The following is a 16,700-nucleotide window of genomic DNA, read 5'->3' on the forward strand; positions in this document are numbered from 1 at the left end:
ATCCTGCCAAATCTTTAACAAACACCAGTTACTCCATCCAAATCCCAAAAGCAAAGTTCCAACAGTACTCAAGCACTCTCATAAACAGCCACATACTGCACCTCCATCCCAGCCGCCTGCCCACTCGCCGTATTCCCCGCCGCATTTCCCGGCCACCCTCCCCCGACCGCCACATTAAGCGTGATGAACATCCCGCTCTGCGCAACCGCCGTCCACGTCGCCGCATTCCCGACATCAGAGCCATGGATAACGTGATACGCCTGCCCATCCATATACCACGTAATGCTCTGCTGGGTCCAGTCGCCGCTGCGGAGATCGATGGCGTGCGCCCAGGTATGGAACGTCCCGTAATCGAACGCGATTCCGGAGGTTAACCCCGTGGGATCGTTGCACGCGGCGCCGCAGTGCAGCGTCCCGTAGCCCAGGGCCCCGCCGTCGATGTTCTCAAAGGTGTCGATTTCGCCGCAAGCCGGCCAGGAGACGCCGTTGCGGACTGCTTCTCCTAAAGACCAGAATGCCGGCCAGATGCCCTGGAGGTTGGCGCCGGGGGAGCCGAGCTTGAAGCGCGATTGCACGATGATTTGGCCGCCGGCTTTGGCTTGGAAGGAGGGCAGGGACTCGATGCGGCAGGAGGTCCAGGCGCCGCCGCTGTTCTCGGGGGTGATGAGGAGGGTTTGCGCGGATGTCAACTGGCAGTTGTTGCCGGAGGAGGGGTAGGTTTCTTGTTCGCCGTTAGAGGGGGCGGCGGTGAAGCGGTCCCATTTTGTCATGTCGAGGGAGCCGGAAGAGAAGTCGTCGGACCAGATGATGTTGAAGCCGGCGTTTGTCTCGGGGGCCATGGCGCGGGTGGTGGTTGTGTAGAGGAGGGCTGCGCTTAAATAAGCGAGGGGGAGGACGGAGGACGAGAACATCTTGTTCGAGGGAGTGAAGGACAAGATTATTATGGATTAAGTAAGGAAGAAGAAGAAGAAGACTTTTTCTGTCAACGAAAGACTTGAGCGTGGAGAAAGAGACCTCTTCGTGCGACTTGAGAAAGGGAAACAAGCAAACTTTATACACCGACGAAGTAGATGGAGGTTGTCAGGGGCAAGGAAGAAGCAGCGGATAAACGAGTTGACGGGCAGCAAATAAATAGCCATAGAGAAACAGGTAAACATCCTTCACCACATCAAATAAAACAAAGCCACGACCCCCTAACCAAATCCCTTGCTATCCCTAACAGAAACGCCAACTTACAAGAGACCATGTCCCTTATTTGGCCCGTCGTAAACCTCCAACAATCGCGGTCCAGATTTCAAAGGAGACAATCTCCTATTTTTAGCCCCAATCTTGGAGCAGAGAGGCTTCGTCCCATCACAAGCGTTCCCGCATCCTGCACGCAAGCACATGAAACTGACAAAGAAAGCAGCGTGAGAGCGAAAGAAGAACGGAGGAGAGCCTGGCCACTGGCCACCCGAACTATCGGTCCCTGACGGATCCTCAGATCCTATCCTGGTCGGTGCGTGGGAGGTGAGGTGGGAGTCCTTCTCCAGCTCCTGAAGTGGCGGAGCTGGGGGTGAGTTGAGTGAGTGACAGTAGCGAGGCCACTGAGCTGACTTCGCCTGGAATAAGCTTCAGGGTGGGAGATGCGGTCTCCCTCTAATAACGTGCGAGGGAATCTCGGGCTGTGCCTAATTGTTGGCAGTGGACTGTGGCCAAGCGAGGCTCTCTCGCGGTCAGGACCAATGTCTGCGCCAGGAAGGAAGACGATGAGAACCTTAATTTGGCCCTATGCTAAGGAACCTACCTATCTATTTCCTCATCCTGGATCACGATACTTCTGACAAGAGTCTACTGTATCTGCAGAGCTTAGAAAGGGTCAGCAGCCGCAACGGAGGTCCGGAAGTAGGTGGGTTGATTTGTTTGCGATGCGTTGTAATTATTATGCTGCGGTCATGGATTGTTGTAGATAGAGGTGTGTCATTGTCCGGGAACACAAGAACTTCATCCAGCAGAAAAGAAAGAAAAAAAACTTGCTCGCATCCTTGTCACGTGTTGGCCGACCGTTCAACGTCCAATTTCGGCCGATCATTCATGCATGGACCAGTTCATCTATAATCTCAAATCCTTCATCTGGATCCAAGTGCCGAAGTCGACCTTTCAGATGGCCCGTTTGGACATTCCCTCCAATATATAAGCCTTATATTGCCCACTGTAAGCCAATCGGTCCGTCCCCTGAACCCGATTCTGAAACACCATCTCTTCGCGACTTCAGCTAGCACTACTACTCGGTCTAGATCTCTTTACATGTGCTCGCCACGTTTTCGTCTCGTCAACATCTTAAGATGGGCGATAATGTGGGTCTCCAAAAAAGGGGGGAGAATTCGCCTCTTTTCTTCCCGTTCGCTTCGTGGTCGCTTAGTGGAGGAAATGCTCCTAGCCAGTCGAGTCGTTTTGCCACCATATCTTTCCCCTGCCAAGAGAAATATCTTCAACGGCTCATTTTTATCGATCGTCCTGTTCATCTTATGGCGTATCCAATGATGAGGTTTTTTCGATCGGCAGAAAATTGTTTCAGAGTCGAGCTGAGTTGTTAGCTCCCACACTCATCGAAATACTCCCCGATCTTGCGAACTTCATGTTGAGTCCTCCCTCTAGTATACCCCCGACTTTGTTAGTCTGCAAATCTTGTGGCACACAATCCAAAATCCGAAACACATTTTTCAAGAAGATATGATTGGCCTTGAAATCTTAGTTAGGGCTTTTGTGGCGCCATACAAAGTCGCCGGATACCTATACTAAATATCCAATCAAGCCAAATCCCGATACTCCATCAACAATCGAATTTAGGGAAGCTAGCTCTCATCATTGAGCACAATTTTTCACAGGAAAATTCTCAAACGTTCCTTTCTTTACATCTCCCTTCCCTCTCTCCCTCGCTCATCCAATATCGGATCAAGGCTACATCAACACTTGCCCGCCCTCTAATCGAAGCCCGCCAATAAGAAGCATCTGCCGTCAGCGTAAGATACGTCTCACACCATTTCTGTCCCGCTTTAGTCATCAATATGGAAAGACTCCTCATTCGGACATTACCATGCCTCTCTCTCAACGCATGTCAAACTCTGATACACGAAGTGGTGGAGAGCAGAAGCGTAAGCAAGAAAGGCGGAGCTATTAATCCGAATTCAAGGTGTCAACTAATTTGAAACCTTGAAAAGATGACTAGCACGACAAAAGAAAGTAAGTAGGCACGTAAGAGGCATGTAAAAATCATAGGTTGTTCATTGTGTTCACTTCGCAGGAATATTCATCTAGCTTTTCGCCAGATCCATCCTCCACCATCTCTGGTCCACCATCAAACTTAACCGACAAAACAAGGGAAATAGTGCTGGACAATGTACAGTAGCCAAGACAGGCGCCAACGCCTAGGCGAAACGGACAAAGGAAAATGAATGTCAAAGTGCTGTTTGTACTCCGTCCCTCAACAAACCCTAGAACCGAGCATGCTTATGTGTGTAAACGCATGCAGAAAGAAGGTATGGTGAAGAAGATCAACCGTCGAGCAACATACTGTCGCCTTCTCCTTTTGCCTCTTCAATCTCGTGTTTTGGCTTCACCCCTCCGTTTCCATCGCTGTAGTATCCTGCTCCAACTGCACCATCACGTTCTGTTCCCACGAGTCTGTACTCGCCATCTTCTCTTCGCTCAATAATCTTCTCATCAAGTGCCCAGCGAGCAAGCATCCTGTCAACACCAAGTCTGCCAGCCTCACCCTTCTCCATGTGTCGGCCAACATGTTCAGTCCAATCGTCCCAACTACCAGCACCCTCGAAGACATTTGCGCAGTCTGGCTTTGGGCAAGCGGATCGTTGAGGTGGTTGACGACGAACAACAAGACATGTGTTTTGCATCTCCTTAACATGTCCTTCCCACTCGAGTTGCAACTTACTGTCACCCTTGGCAATGGCCTTCTTGATAGCAAACGGGGCATGCATGCGACGAAGATGTTGAGTGAACAGATCCTTGCGGTTGAATTCATTACCCTTACCCTCGACGGTGCTTTGTGGGCACGAAGAACAGCGATAGTACGTCAGGCAGAGATGTTGAGAGGCAATATGACGCTTCCACTCGTTCTTAGAACCGAACGTGCTTGTGCAGCCTGCGAAAGAGAAGGCGCAAGGGAATGGTCGAGTATGTGCAGCAGCAATGTGCTTTCGCAACGAGGATGAGTCCTTGAATGGTGCATGACTACATAGCGAACATCGGGTATCTTGCTTGGGACCTTGCTTCTGTATGGATCTTCGTGGCTTTGGTCTCGAAGCGGGAGAGTTGTACTCTGAGCTGTACATAGGATCCTCAACACCCGAGTCCGCAGCTTCTTGTGATGATACAGACTCCTCTCGAGCACTTCGTAAACCAGGGGAATCCTCAGAAGCGATGTGGGAATTGTTCCGCTCACTGTTGGCGTGATCATGGCTAAGGTGTCTGACGTGACTAAGTGCCTTCAATTGTTCTGCAGCCTCGTGCATCTCGACAGAATCTTCGAGGTGATCATCCTTGTGTTCGGGAATATTTGAGGGGCCGGCTTCCGGGTAGACTACTTGAGGAACCGAGTTTGGTGTACCCATGACCATTTCTTGGCGCATTGAATCTTGCTGAATCGATTCACCACGACTAGGCTCGTGCCGAATCATGACTGGTGTTGAGGCGGCAGCTTGACGAGCTTCAAGGAGAATCTTTCCGTCCTCTAATTCCTTGAATGTTGCGGCCTTGCCGATTGGGGCGATACCGCTAATCAATCGCTGGTACTCTGTAGTCATGTTGTGCGAGTTAATGTAACCCAGGAAAGCACAAGTACGATCAGCGGCGACAACATTCCATACTGCGATTGGCATTGATACCAAGAGAACTGTTGGTGGGCCGTGAAACATGCCTTCGACTGCAATCTTCGATGCGGCAACAGGAGTGTTATGGAGCCACTGCTTGAAAGAGGCCATCTCTTGACTTGGTTCGCCGAGAAAGGTAGTGCAGACGAGAGCTCTCATCTCCTCAAAGGTCAGATCAGAATTGGAGCTGACTCTCATCATCTGAGCTTGCTCGTGATTTCTCGATATGTCATTCTCAGGAGATCCTAGAGGTGAAACCATATGTGAACCTCCGGGTGGTTGTTGGCCAATGGGGGCAAGACTGATACTTTGAAGAGCACCGGGTGTTAGAGAAAAGCATACAGGCATTCTCTCATGACCAGCTCCAGCCTTGCCAGAACCATTTGCCATGGGAGGCTGCAAGAACACATTATGCTTCATAGATATGATCTCTTCGTGAAGTCGTTGTATGCTGAAGGGACGACCAGTGCCGAGCTTTCCAAGTGCTTCAATGAGATTCTGGGTAAAGGAACGACCACCGGGCTCTCGAGCGGATTGATCAGGACTGTATGCTGCAATTGCCTGCTTGACTCCATGACTTCCAGCACTTGGAGAGTCGGCGACGGCACAGGTGTCGAGCAATAGTAGAATATCCGACTGAGCATCTTCGATGAGACATCTTACGCCATCCCACTTGAGTTTGCATGAATCTTCTCGGTTATGACTATTGTAATATCAGTATGTACCGTAAGGCTGGCAGAATAACAATCATACCATGCCCAGTATAAATTATGATCCGAGCCTACGAAGCCGTAACCTGCATAGTATACAACCCAGAGATGGTCTGGTCTTGAAAATTCAAGATGTTGAGCCATTTGGACTGTCAATTTCATGCTTGGGTTTGGGCAGGTAGGGATTGTGTAGGTCTCAGTTCGATAGTGGAAGCGCTCGCGAAATACTTGTTGCAGAAGCAAAAGATCTTGTTCGAAGGTCATATCATCTTCCCATCGTACCAGTAGAACTGAGACGGCAGTATATGGAGATCGATTGGCTTGTGCATAGATGAGCATTGCCGCATCTTGCAGATGACGAGCGAAGGACTCGAAATCGGTGCGCTCGGGAGGAGGCGCTGCATCTTGTACGGGCGGCAGAGGTTTGTAATTGTTGTAGGGAACCTGTTGGGACTGTACATCCTAATCGTGTCAATACGCAGTCTATACGGACGCGCACTAGTTCTTACCTGTTCATGAAGAGGCTTTTCCGCGAGTTTTGGTGCGAGACGACGTTTCTTGTTAGAAGGCTCCATGGTGTCGCAAGGCCGACGCAATCAGTGGCACCTTTGAGTAATTGGAGTCGCTCGATAGACAACGGACGTCGCAAGGTTCGATGACGATGATATTACGATGATTGATGAGTGGGTGGTGTTGTTGACGATGGAAGGGAAAGGATGGGTTTTGCAAGGCTGCTCTGAACTGGCTCTGCGAGGCTCCCGATCTCGACTGCGAGAAAGGCTGACCGACCGGCACGTGAGGCGCTATGCCCGAAATGGATTTGATGACAGAAGAAAATGAAAAGGCGCAAGAGGCTACGATAACACCCAACAAGGCCACCAAATTATCACGTCCTTCTACAGAAATTCACGGTCATGACAAGACAATGTGAGAAGAAGGACCTCTTCTCGATTACTTGGCCAACATCTTTGATCAAAACCAGGTCGATCTTATCAATTCATCACGCTCAGGCAGGGAGGTGCTTCTTTGATCGGCTAGGCTTTTCTCAACCGGTTAAGGCCATGAAGGGCTGTGTCCGCATGTGGGGGCGAAGCCGAACTCCTCAAGGTCCATTGCTTTGCTACCTCGGTGCGCCTACATAACAAAGGCCTTTCCGAACAAATTCCTGAAAACATGTACAACAAATTGTTCCGCTGTCATTAGGAGAACCCAAGCCTATTTCTATCCTCCTGTGTGTTGTGCCTTTCGACCCAACATATTCTAGCTATCGCTAGTTGAAACCCTCTGATGCAAACCAAGCCTCAGCTGACCAAACACCAATAGAGCCTGTGCACAATGATTTGGGCAGCAAGTTCTTACTCGGTATGTCCTTGAGTCCTGCAATGCTACGTCAAAGCATTGCGCCGTCAGCCTCACTCATCATTGGTCTGCTTCAGTCAGCCTCATTGGTACCCGGCATCGATCATGCCGGTATCCTTTGACGTATCCTTTGACCGCCTCACCACAAGTTGAGGTTGATTCTCATATATTTGGAGGGGCGACGCAGTTCATGTATTTTATTCTATTACTTGTTTAATTGTTCAGTTTTTTAATGTGTCAGTTTCATCTCCTTGAAATTTCAAATCCCGTTAAGCCTGTCTCTAAGGCTGTGGCTATGTGGCGCGGAGCTCTCCATTAGGGGTTGCGGCCATCCCGAGCTTCTTTTTATCGGATCTTTTGCGAAACACAACAAGAACAAGAGACTATTGTGGACATGCATTGCAAGAATTTCACCCGATCAACCTTCTTGCTCAGAACTATCTATTGTTCTTCGTGACTTCCTGGCCCGCTCTGCGTCTTCATAAATTCGTTTTTGTGTGATGAAAGTGTTTGCTTTCCGTTGTCATAGCTGTCATTAATCTAATACAAAGCGCTCTGAGTATCGCAAATAGCATCAGTTATGATTTCACACACTGCTTAAATCCCCTTTTCCCAAAGTCGCCCACTCACTTCTTCGTTGCGCCCTCTATCAAATTCCCAACGAGACCGATCAGTCCACCGCCCCTTCTTCTTCTTCCTCCTTCTCGTCTACCACGACGACCGTGTCGACCTCTTCCATAGCTATAATCATCATCACCATCATACATATCTCCTCTCCTTGTATCCCGCATGCCTCCGAATCCACCGAAATCTCTTCTCCCCATCGGAGGCTCGACGTAGTTGCCGGTTTGATAATACTGAGATCTCGGATCTGGATTATAGCTAGGTCCGTATGCTTGATCTCGAGGATCACGATAGCCGTTATTTAACCTAGGATCTGGTCTGCCCATGGCAGGCTCGCCCCTCCGAATGTAGTCGTCCGGATAATTTTGATACCTTGGGTCTGAGTTATAGCTCTGGTTGTATGCTTGGTCTCGAGGATCGCGACGGAAGTCGTCGAACGACCTAGGCTCTTGTCTCGACATTGAAGGTTCGTTTCTCTGGGCAGAATTGTTTGTTTGATAGTTCTGTGGTCTTGCATCTGAAGAGGAACTTGATGCGTTTGCTTGTTCTCGAGAATCACGAGGCTCGTATGGTGGTGGCTCATCGAAAATGGTCTTTGAGTCCATGGCTGCTTGAATTTTCAAGAAGATCTTTGTTGCACAATAATATTTGTGTGATTTGAATGTGTTGAGAATCTTTCATTTTCCAGTGAAAAACAGTGCATTCTTATACCATCTTCCCTCGTAGTTCCTCTGTCTAAGCCCCCTCGTCAGCACAGCAATTTTGCGAATCGATTACTGTTCTGAGACTAGCGCCGCAACACTTCCTAATTCGGCATCCAGAATGCTTCCTGATCCCTTCACGACCCTCGGAACCAATTGGTTAATGATTTTTTACGATTGATTCGATTGCTGGAGTCGTTACTCCACTTTATAACTTGAAGATGATATTCTGTTGAATATTTACACGCCAACTGGTTGTACGATGCAAGGTCAAATGACAAACCCAACTTGCTTCATATCATAGCAAAGTGTGATCATAATTCACAATAGCTGGTTAGACGATTAGAAGAGCACAAGAGAGTCAATATTCATGGGATATGTTTCCTCAGCAATAGTGAAGTCTCATTACCTCAAGGGTCCGAATTCTTGTTTAATCACAGGCAGGATCGTAACGCTGAGAGCGCAAAATGCGTAGAACGTGCAATTGGCGCTGGGAGCGCTTCATCTTCACCTTCTTGCTATATTCGTATACATGTTTATTTCTTTTCATGAAGAGCATCATGTAGTGTGGATGTCTCGCACATGGCTCATCAATTCACCATTCCCGCTGACGTCCCTTCTTTCCGTCATAAATCATGCTTTGGTTACAAAATGATAAGGTCTTATTTCGAAATTAAACCAAAGAATCTATCTGAAAAGGTACTGCACCGTACCGAACGCCCTCTTCCCGACCCTCCACTCCGAACATAGTAATACAAAGCCATTATTTCCATACCGATATCGAACCTCATTACCAATTCCATCCAAGGAAAGGACGATTTATACTCCCGGCAACCTATTCTTACATCGGTGTCGAAGTCACAATCGTGTTGCGTTTCGGAATGCTGAGGTCGGAGTAGCTAGTCACAGCCTCATCGCTACTCCTCTTCCGACACTCAACCGTCTTATACTCCGCATTCCAAACATAAGTACACGAATTACCGTTCTTCTCCTCGATCTTATCACCATTCACCATCTCCACCTTCTCATAAACCTTCGCGCGCTATCATCAAACGTCAGCAAATCCTCAACCTAAGATTCATCAACAGGGGCACAAACCTTCTTCCCAACATTCTCCGCCCGCGTACACTTCACCACCCTCTCCCTCTCATCAAACTCATAAACACACGCCTTCAAATCCCTCTCTTGCACCGCATCATCATTAACCATCTTCTTGGTTAATGCCAACTGCCACTCCAACAAACTAATCGGCAGACTCCCTACCACCTTCTGAAACTCACTCTTCCTATTCCATAACATCTCCAGCAGATTTACCGCTCCCAGCACAACCGTAATCAAAATCAGCACCAAAATAATAGCGAAAACCTGCGGATGCGCCACGGTTCGATAATCCATACACCCAAAAGTCGAACCTGCGCCCGAGTCGATAGCGTCGGACAGTTGCCAAGACAGGGAGTTCGCTGATCCGGAAACCATCGTGACGGCGTTGAGAACGAGCGACATTTCGAAGGAGTAGTAGTACGGATCCATATCGAGGAGTGAGCCGAGCATTGTGTCGGCCCATTCTTTGATGACCCAGGAGGTGTCGATGCCGCTTGGAGACCAAGTGGGGTTCGTGATGTCGAGTTCGCATTGGTAGTTACTTGTGTTGACAGATTGAGTGGCGTCTAAGCCTGCGGCCATGGAGATCCTGATACTGAGGGTGGAGAGAGAGGTGAGGGTATCGTTGGCGCTCCAGGCCATTAAGTCAGAGTAACCTCCATCGGGACCTTGTCTGCCCGCCTCGTTTTGTTGGGCACTGTATAAAAACGTTGATGAGCTGGCAAAGTTCGATATCGTGGAGTCGTTGGTTCGGTCCAAGGGCGTGACGATTGATGGAGGGTGTGCTACGCAGTTCCAGTTTCCAAGCACATCTTGGTCTGTGGGACAGAAGATGGTGACATTGTTATGGACCTTGGAGTAGACACCAGTGCTGCAAGTACCATTGGGGGCAGTGTAACTGTTCTCGGCGGCCGCTTGTTGAGCTCTTCGAACCAAAGCCGTTGCTGCCCATGCCGCTGACGGAGTAAAGTAGCCGGGACTGCTGCCAATTCTTTCTGTTGTCACGACTCCTTCAGTAAAGGTGCAATTAAGAGCCACAAGTTCACCATCGATGAAAGAGTTGACCAAGAAACGACCCGACAACCCGAACAATCCACTCGCGATCATGAGGAGGCCAAAGAGTCCCCCGGGTAGTCGCTTTAATGCCCATGAGGTTTTCAATACGGAGATGACTGGCAAAAACGGCGAGAGATCGGTAACACGAACGGTTTTCTTGTTGAGCAGTTTTCGTTGGCCATGTCGCATAATCAGACGCTCGCCTGTGAAGGCTATGAGGAAGTTCAAAATCAGGAACAGGGTCGTAACGACGTTTCGCACAGCAGAGGCGTCGAAGGTCGTTGTCAGTTCGAGACCAATCCATGTGTGGTAGTCTGAGATCGCCATTGTGTCAAAGAGTGTATCATGCAGTACTGCGAACGTAGATGTTGGAAGGATGATGAGGAACAGGAGGTTTAGGGTGAGAGATATAGGCTTGGCTCTCTCTCTTTACATATAAGCTTCTTTACAAGCTTGCACAGTCATCAATAAGGTTGCATTGGATTAATTTCCTTCAGTGCCTTGAGTGTAACCACACTCTCCAATGGAATGTTTCAATGTTCTCGATTGCTCCATACCCATGGCATGGGGGCCAAATCTGAACGGCTCCTTGTTCCAAACTTGGACTCTTGACCGCGATCCAAACATTAGCCGGGCATTCAATACTCGCAGTCACCACTTAGCAAGGAGAGCTCTCGAATTTTGGGGGCTATGCTCGTGCGCCTGCTGCTTTTCTGGGCGACTGCGTGCAGTTGTCTTCTCAGCAACAGAGCCTGAGATCTTCTTTCCTCTGGTCTACATCTCAGCTCTTTTAGACTGCGAGTCGCGTGCCTCAATTCCTTCCTATCATTGAGGCTCTTCCACACACACTTGTGTCAGAGAGGGTGACCGCACATGCGGGCTGCGCTTCTTGCAAGGCTGTCGCTCCCCCCTGAAACTAAGCGATTGGGCCAGAGCAGAAAGGTGGATCTAATTTCAGAATAACCTTAATAAAGCAGCCCAGTGGCACGGGTTTGGGATTTCTAAAGTAAACGCCTTATCAGGCGTGAGGTGGGACGAATGCTACACTGCCTGTATATTTATTCGGAGTTGACGTGGGTGGGGTGCAGACGCCCTCCACAACTTTCTCTTTCGAGATAAATAGTAAGATAGACAGTACAATAGTGGATTTGCGCCACATATTCAATTTTAAAAAGGTCAAATGCGCCGAGAAAACAGAGAGCCTCGCCCAAAAACGCTCACCGAATACAGCATCGACAAAAGCAATCACGTCGGGCTGAAAAAGGCAGTAAGGATTGGACATAGTGAAGGAAGAAAATCTAGAGCCTCACGACCTTGCAATTTGCTGAGCCACTTGTCTCAACTGAAGGAAATGGATCGTTGTGATGGTGTGAGAGAAAAGGCTCTTGCAGAATTTTGAGACGAGGCTTAGCAGTGTCTATTTTCGGCTACTTCCAGCTTGATTCTGGCTCACGACTACCGACCTTAACGAAAGACGAAATTTCACGGTCAAACGACCTATACCTGTGAAATAAACTTTCCGATGATTCAATCTGTAGTGCAGATTACCAGCTGAGGTTAGATGCAGGAAGCAGCTAGTGTGGCTTGTAAGAATTCAGCACGTGACGATGCTACTCGGTCGACAAGTCTCCTCTGACTTTAAGTTCTTCAATTCCGAACTCGAATCGAGAGCCCGGAGCTGTGTTTTAGACTAAAGATACCTGGATATTCCATGTTCTTGTGACTTTTCAAATTGGAGATATGGAGTGGGCCCATTGCGAGCTAGAATAGGGCCAGAAACACTTGACAAATGTAAGTTATTTACCATTTCCAAAACCACATCAAAGCATAATATACATACTTCAAATGATAGAAGGACACCCTTAAATCGTAAGTGTTTGATGTTTAGTTTTAAGGTGGAGTTTTGGTCCGCGCTCGATGGGGTAGACTAGCCTAGCTCAACCCGATCGGTCCCAAAGATATTGTGCAACAATTGGAATGATGACGCAAAACGTCTTCGATTCGAAAATTAAATGACTGCAGTGATATATCATACCCCCTCCAGAATACAATCATCGTCCTCCAAAGTGACCCGGCTGATGTTACAGACCATTAAAAGCTACACGCCACCAGCTCTCCTTCCCACAATCCTCACAATCGCACTCCTTGTATAAAAGCATACTGATGCGATGTATACTCCACGTAGGATGAACGTATCGTTGATAGAACTCCACATATTGTCTTCGAAGAATTTTTTCCTTATCGAGAAATAAGTCTCTTGCCTCCTCGCATAAACGAAAAGCAAGATCAAGAGAGGCACGAAGGCTGATCGAAGTCGTCTTTGCATTATTAAAAATGGCCATCTCGTCTTTGTCCTTGGGCTTTGTTGCCCCTCTCGAGGACCGGATAGCATCGTCAAGCGCTCGTTTCAATTCGGAGGCACCATTGTGGGTTCGTATCAGCTCATTAAGAGCCATTACCACAGCGTTTCTTCGAGCACGGGATTCGAGGTATTCAACTGCTACCTCCCTGTCCCGCTCAAAGTCTTCTGGAACTTGAAGTTCTTTCCAAAGGGTGTACATGGACTCGAAATCGTTGTGCAGCCGTTGTACCTCATCGACGAGGTATAACGAACACTTCTTTGCACTCAAATCCAAGGTTTGAACCTTATTCGCGGATGCCTCCCTACTTGTCATCCATCCTTTGACCCAGAATCGACATCCTTGCAAGCGTTTTCGTACATTTCTGATCTTTTTGTGGGTATTGTCGGCCATGATTATTGTGCGAGAGAAGTCTTGGTCTTCTAAAATGTATACGAAGAAGACAGGGATGAGAGAGAGAAGGATTTAAAATGCAAAATATATGCACACTATTGCAAATTAAACACATGACGTGTGGTAAGTTTCTAGTTACAAATTCACTTGGTGCACTAAGGTTTTTTAAGGTGAAGGTTACACTCGTCATCAGCTCTTTCGTTAGTGACGGGCCGATGCGCTGAGCCAAATATTTTGCCCCCCATATTACGTTTCAAAACTGTTCGAGGGTATAGCTGCTTCACTCTGATACGGCCTCGTTTTCGAATGGTCATCGCGCCAACCCTCAATGAGAGTTTCCTTCATTTTGATTTGACTTTTTCATTGCTACATATATCGGCTCGTCCTACGCCTGTTCATGAAGGTGTCACAATATCTCAAACAGCGTTGTGTAAATTTTCGGCCCAGGTGGAATAGTAAGTGCCAGGCGGTAGAAACAACAGAGTCCTGAAAATCTCCACCAAAAGGTAAAACCCTCGGTATGTACAACAAACATCATAAAAGATATCCTCTTTATGTTGTGCTTCACCCTTCCCGGCATGCATTCCTTCAGCATTAATGTCCTAGGACAAACTTAGGACAGAAGAACACAAATATGCCATCCGCACAATATAGACTTGAAGACCGCCACAAGAGTTGCTCGAATGAAGTGGCAAACTTAAATTGCAGATGACACCGAATGACGACATCATTCGCATATAAATGTCTAATTGGACACTCTCCTGCGCTGTCCGCAGTCTTTGATATGGAACTTGGTCTGTATTTATCTTTCGAAGACAAGGCGTGCGTACCTACTGTAAAGGAGAATCATGTATGCACATTTTCCTAAGCGAGAAAGTGGGGCTCGGTTTCAGGGGCAGATTCAGGGGCAATCGCTTACGACGTAGCCTGTTGCGAGGATTTCCAGAATATTTGCAGTCAATCACAAATTGACGTCGTCGGAGGACACCATAAGATGATCTTGATATGGTTACCTAGTCATTTAAGAAGACTGTTTCAACTCCATGGCGCTTGCGCGGGTACGAGGTAGTTGTGTTTTCACCAAAGGAGCTTCAAGGACGCAGAACTTGAAGAGAATTTCACTGGCATCCCGTTGATGATTGGTTTTAGTCAAGAAATGATCTTTTCAAGTCTCTAACACACGAGCGAAATCCAGCACGCCTATCAAAGGCGTCAATCCTCCTGTTGAAGAAGATCAAAGCTGAGACGGAGATCAGTGTAATCTCAGTTGAGTGATACGATGCTTTCATGGGAATTACGATATGAGAGACGCATAAAGATATTACTCGGTTGTTCTTCTTGGTATTGATGCTTCTGGCCATACTCAGTGAGAAAAGAATCAGATACAGCTGCAAAGAGGAGCAAGGACGAAGGGAGCTTTACGGTAAGAAGACCAAGCAGAGGCAAAGATTATCATCGCAAAGCGCCTTACATTTCTATTTCTTTGAGACAGACGTAAGAAACGAAGGAAGATGCACTTGATCTGAGCCTTTACCTGATGCATGAATAAATAAAACGAGTACGATCCAGAAAGTAGAAGAAATGTCATCCACCACTCTTTGTAACTTTGGATCATCCGGCTACTTATTGCCCAACCCCCATCCTGATTTCATCCCCTCCACTCATCAACAATCTCAACAGCCCCCCCTCCCGCGAAGCCAAGCTTCAGAAACGCAACATGTCCGAAACAAACTCCACCGCCGATCTCGATGACTACATTAACTTCTTCCACGAAAGCAAGATCGAAACATGTTTCTTGAAGGGAGCAAGGTGCCACATCAGTAGGATCAGCCACTGTACCCTCGCTGACTGCGTTCTGGTAAATTGCTCAGTAATTCACTCCACCCTTATTGATTGTAGAATCAAGGGTGCCTGTGCAATTATCGGTACGAAGGTGGTCAACTGTACTATTGATGAGAAGGACGAGGATGAAGATGAGGAGGGAGAAAGCTCGGAGGAGGAGGGATGTGACGAGAATGAATCACTTGGTGGTGATGGTCTTGATAGCACTGATGGTTTTGAGAAGGTTGAGATACAGGAGGTGCCTGAAGTAAAGGCAGAGGCAGAACTGAAGGAGGAAGAGGGCAAGGAATAGATGACATGTTAGAGATGAAGCAGAGAGGATGAACGAGTCAGTCTGAAGGGGTCATTCAGAAATCTCTCGGCAAGTTTTGGGGTGTGGAAAGAACTGAAACTTGAGTCAGAGTAACGAATCTTAAGATCTTGTTCTTGTCGTGAAGTGAAGGAAAAGTTACTGGATAATCCGCCAAGTATCCAGCAATCAAAACATCTGGAAAGAACTCCCACATGATAACACCGTGGATAGATTTCTGGAAACAGGAAGAGACCCGGAAGATCGAAATCGCAGCAAACATGGCTACAACAACCCTTCACTCAACTTTGGAGACGGGCATGAAAAAGACATCAGTTTTACACTTTGTGGTCTTTCTCTTTCTATCAGTTTCAGTATCCTGCGCAATAGCTTTTCTGAGAGGATTCAAATTCTACACTTCCGACATGGGAAACGCACGGCAATAGATAAACGTCAAGAGATAGATTGCGAGAGAAAGTGCCCTCTACTTCCCACCAGCCCTTCTACTCATCATTTCTCCTTATATACTCTATCTATGACGTCTACCACATACTCACCACTTGAAAAGCTTTCCCACTCATCAACACTAGCGACGTAACACGGAACCTCGCAACGTCGAGATCCTCTTCCCCCTTCTCTCTCCCAACCATCCCCTCTCCCACCACTCGGCCCGAGAAAGAAAACCAACCCAAGACCTCGCTGACTCGCATAACATTCTCATCCTCTCATCATCTCCCAGCCCCTCCTCTTCCCCATAACGGGCTCCTTCCTTGCTCAAAAGCACAAAAGCCGAAGACGCGCATAAAGACAAAGGAAAGAAAGGAAAGAGACATTGATTGTTACTTAGAGAGACATGGAGAAATTCAGTTCAGTCCAGTCCAGTCCACAAACAACACTACGTCCGGCAAAGACAAGACAAGACAACACTACCAGCATGTACTCAGAGCAACAGATAAGCAGTCAAGACATCGAGACATCGAGACACAATAAACCAGCCCCCAACTGCGAAAGAAAACAGAACGCATCTCGAGCGTCTCACCACAAGGAATGAATAAGCCTATCCACCCAACAAACAAACAATAAACCCGCACAATAGACGCAAAGCGCGGACTTCGATCTCCATCTCCATCCCGCCCATTGCTCACCGCTCAACTCAGCTCGCTTCCCCGATTCCATTCCATTCTAAATCCAGACCGATCCAGCCGCTCCCTCCATCGAGAGGGCTGAGACCCAACCACTCGGCGGCCTCGGGCAGTCCCCTCGCCGTGATCTGGGAACGGGCCGCGGAACGACTTGACTTGACTTGACTTGACCGAGTACTGAAAGATCGTCGAGCCGCGAATCGCTTCCAATCACCGCCAGAGAAGGAGAGAGAGAGAGAGAGGCAGAAGGATACC

General features: G+C 48.0%; 6 protein-coding genes across 6 annotated transcripts; 1 reads left to right on the forward strand and 5 right to left on the reverse strand.

Annotated features, from left to right (window-relative positions):
- Positions 1-68: 68 nt before the first annotated feature.
- Positions 69-839, reverse strand: LY89DRAFT_732700 (concanavalin A-like lectin/glucanase; the record flags this gene model as incomplete). The annotated part of the gene is made up of 1 exon (XM_018219720.1): positions 69-839. One exon carries the CDS (start codon positions 837-839, stop codon positions 69-71), a length of 771 nt encoding a protein of 256 aa, XP_018072355.1.
- A 2,417-nt stretch (positions 840-3,256) lies between these two features.
- LY89DRAFT_706617 (uncharacterized protein) lies at positions 3,257-6,180 on the reverse strand. Its single transcript, XM_018217540.1, has 3 exons — positions 6,088-6,180; positions 5,622-6,031; positions 3,257-5,571 (listed from the first exon to the last, which is right to left on the reverse strand). The coding sequence occupies exons 1-3, from the start codon at positions 6,151-6,153 to the stop codon at positions 3,534-3,536; spliced, it is 2,514 nt and encodes an 837-aa protein (XP_018072356.1). The 5' UTR covers positions 6,154-6,180; the 3' UTR covers positions 3,257-3,533.
- Positions 6,181-7,425: 1,245 nt separating this feature from the next.
- LY89DRAFT_781112 (uncharacterized protein) lies at positions 7,426-8,219 on the reverse strand. Its single transcript, XM_018222449.1, has one exon. It carries the CDS (start codon positions 8,164-8,166, stop codon positions 7,564-7,566), a length of 603 nt encoding a protein of 200 aa, XP_018072357.1. The 5' UTR covers positions 8,167-8,219; the 3' UTR covers positions 7,426-7,563.
- A 704-nt stretch (positions 8,220-8,923) lies between these two features.
- On the reverse strand, positions 8,924-10,805 carry LY89DRAFT_781113 (uncharacterized protein). The gene is made up of 2 exons (XM_018222450.1): positions 9,361-10,805; positions 8,924-9,304 (listed from the first exon to the last, which is right to left on the reverse strand). The coding sequence occupies exons 1-2, from the start codon at positions 10,744-10,746 to the stop codon at positions 9,104-9,106; spliced, it is 1,587 nt and encodes a 528-aa protein (XP_018072358.1). The 5' UTR covers positions 10,747-10,805; the 3' UTR covers positions 8,924-9,103.
- A 1,695-nt stretch (positions 10,806-12,500) lies between these two features.
- LY89DRAFT_732704 (uncharacterized protein) lies at positions 12,501-13,172 on the reverse strand (the record flags this gene model as incomplete). The annotated part of the gene is made up of 1 exon (XM_018219721.1): positions 12,501-13,172. One exon carries the CDS (start codon positions 13,170-13,172, stop codon positions 12,501-12,503), a length of 672 nt encoding a protein of 223 aa, XP_018072359.1.
- A 1,717-nt stretch (positions 13,173-14,889) lies between these two features.
- LY89DRAFT_668203 (uncharacterized protein) lies at positions 14,890-15,306 on the forward strand (the record flags this gene model as incomplete). The annotated part of the gene is made up of 2 exons (XM_018213030.1): positions 14,890-15,030; positions 15,079-15,306. 2 exons carry the CDS (start codon positions 14,890-14,892, stop codon positions 15,304-15,306), a joined length of 369 nt encoding a protein of 122 aa, XP_018072360.1.
- Between the last annotated feature and the right edge of the window lie 1,394 nt (positions 15,307-16,700).

Source organism: Mollisia scopiformis, assembly GCF_001500285.1.
Source record: "Mollisia scopiformis unplaced genomic scaffold LY89scaffold_10, whole genome shotgun sequence".
Lineage (NCBI taxonomy): Eukaryota > Fungi > Ascomycota > Leotiomycetes > Helotiales > Mollisiaceae > Mollisia > Mollisia scopiformis.

Bases quoted from the DNA above. Each gene is read 5' to 3' on its own strand.
- LY89DRAFT_706617 (XM_018217540.1), bottom strand. From the start codon at position 6,153: ATGGAGCCTTCTAACAAGAAACGTCGTCTCGCACCAAAACTCGCGGAA. The intron at 6,032-6,087 runs GTAAGAACTAGT...TAGGATGTACAG, and splicing joins AAAAGCCTCTTCATGAACAG to TCCCAACAGGTTCCCTACAA. The intron at 5,572-5,621 runs GTATGATTGTTA...ATATTACAATAG, and splicing joins CATAATTTATACTGGGCATG to TCATAACCGAGAAGATTCAT.
- LY89DRAFT_781112 (XM_018222449.1), bottom strand. From the start codon at position 8,166: ATGGACTCAAAGACCATTTTCGATGAGCCACCACCATACGAGCCTCGT.
- LY89DRAFT_781113 (XM_018222450.1), bottom strand. From the start codon at position 10,746: ATGGCGATCTCAGACTACCACACATGGATTGGTCTCGAACTGACAACG. The intron at 9,305-9,360 runs GTTTGTGCCCCT...GTTTGATGATAG, and splicing joins CGGAGAATGTTGGGAAGAAG to CGCGCGAAGGTTTATGAGAA.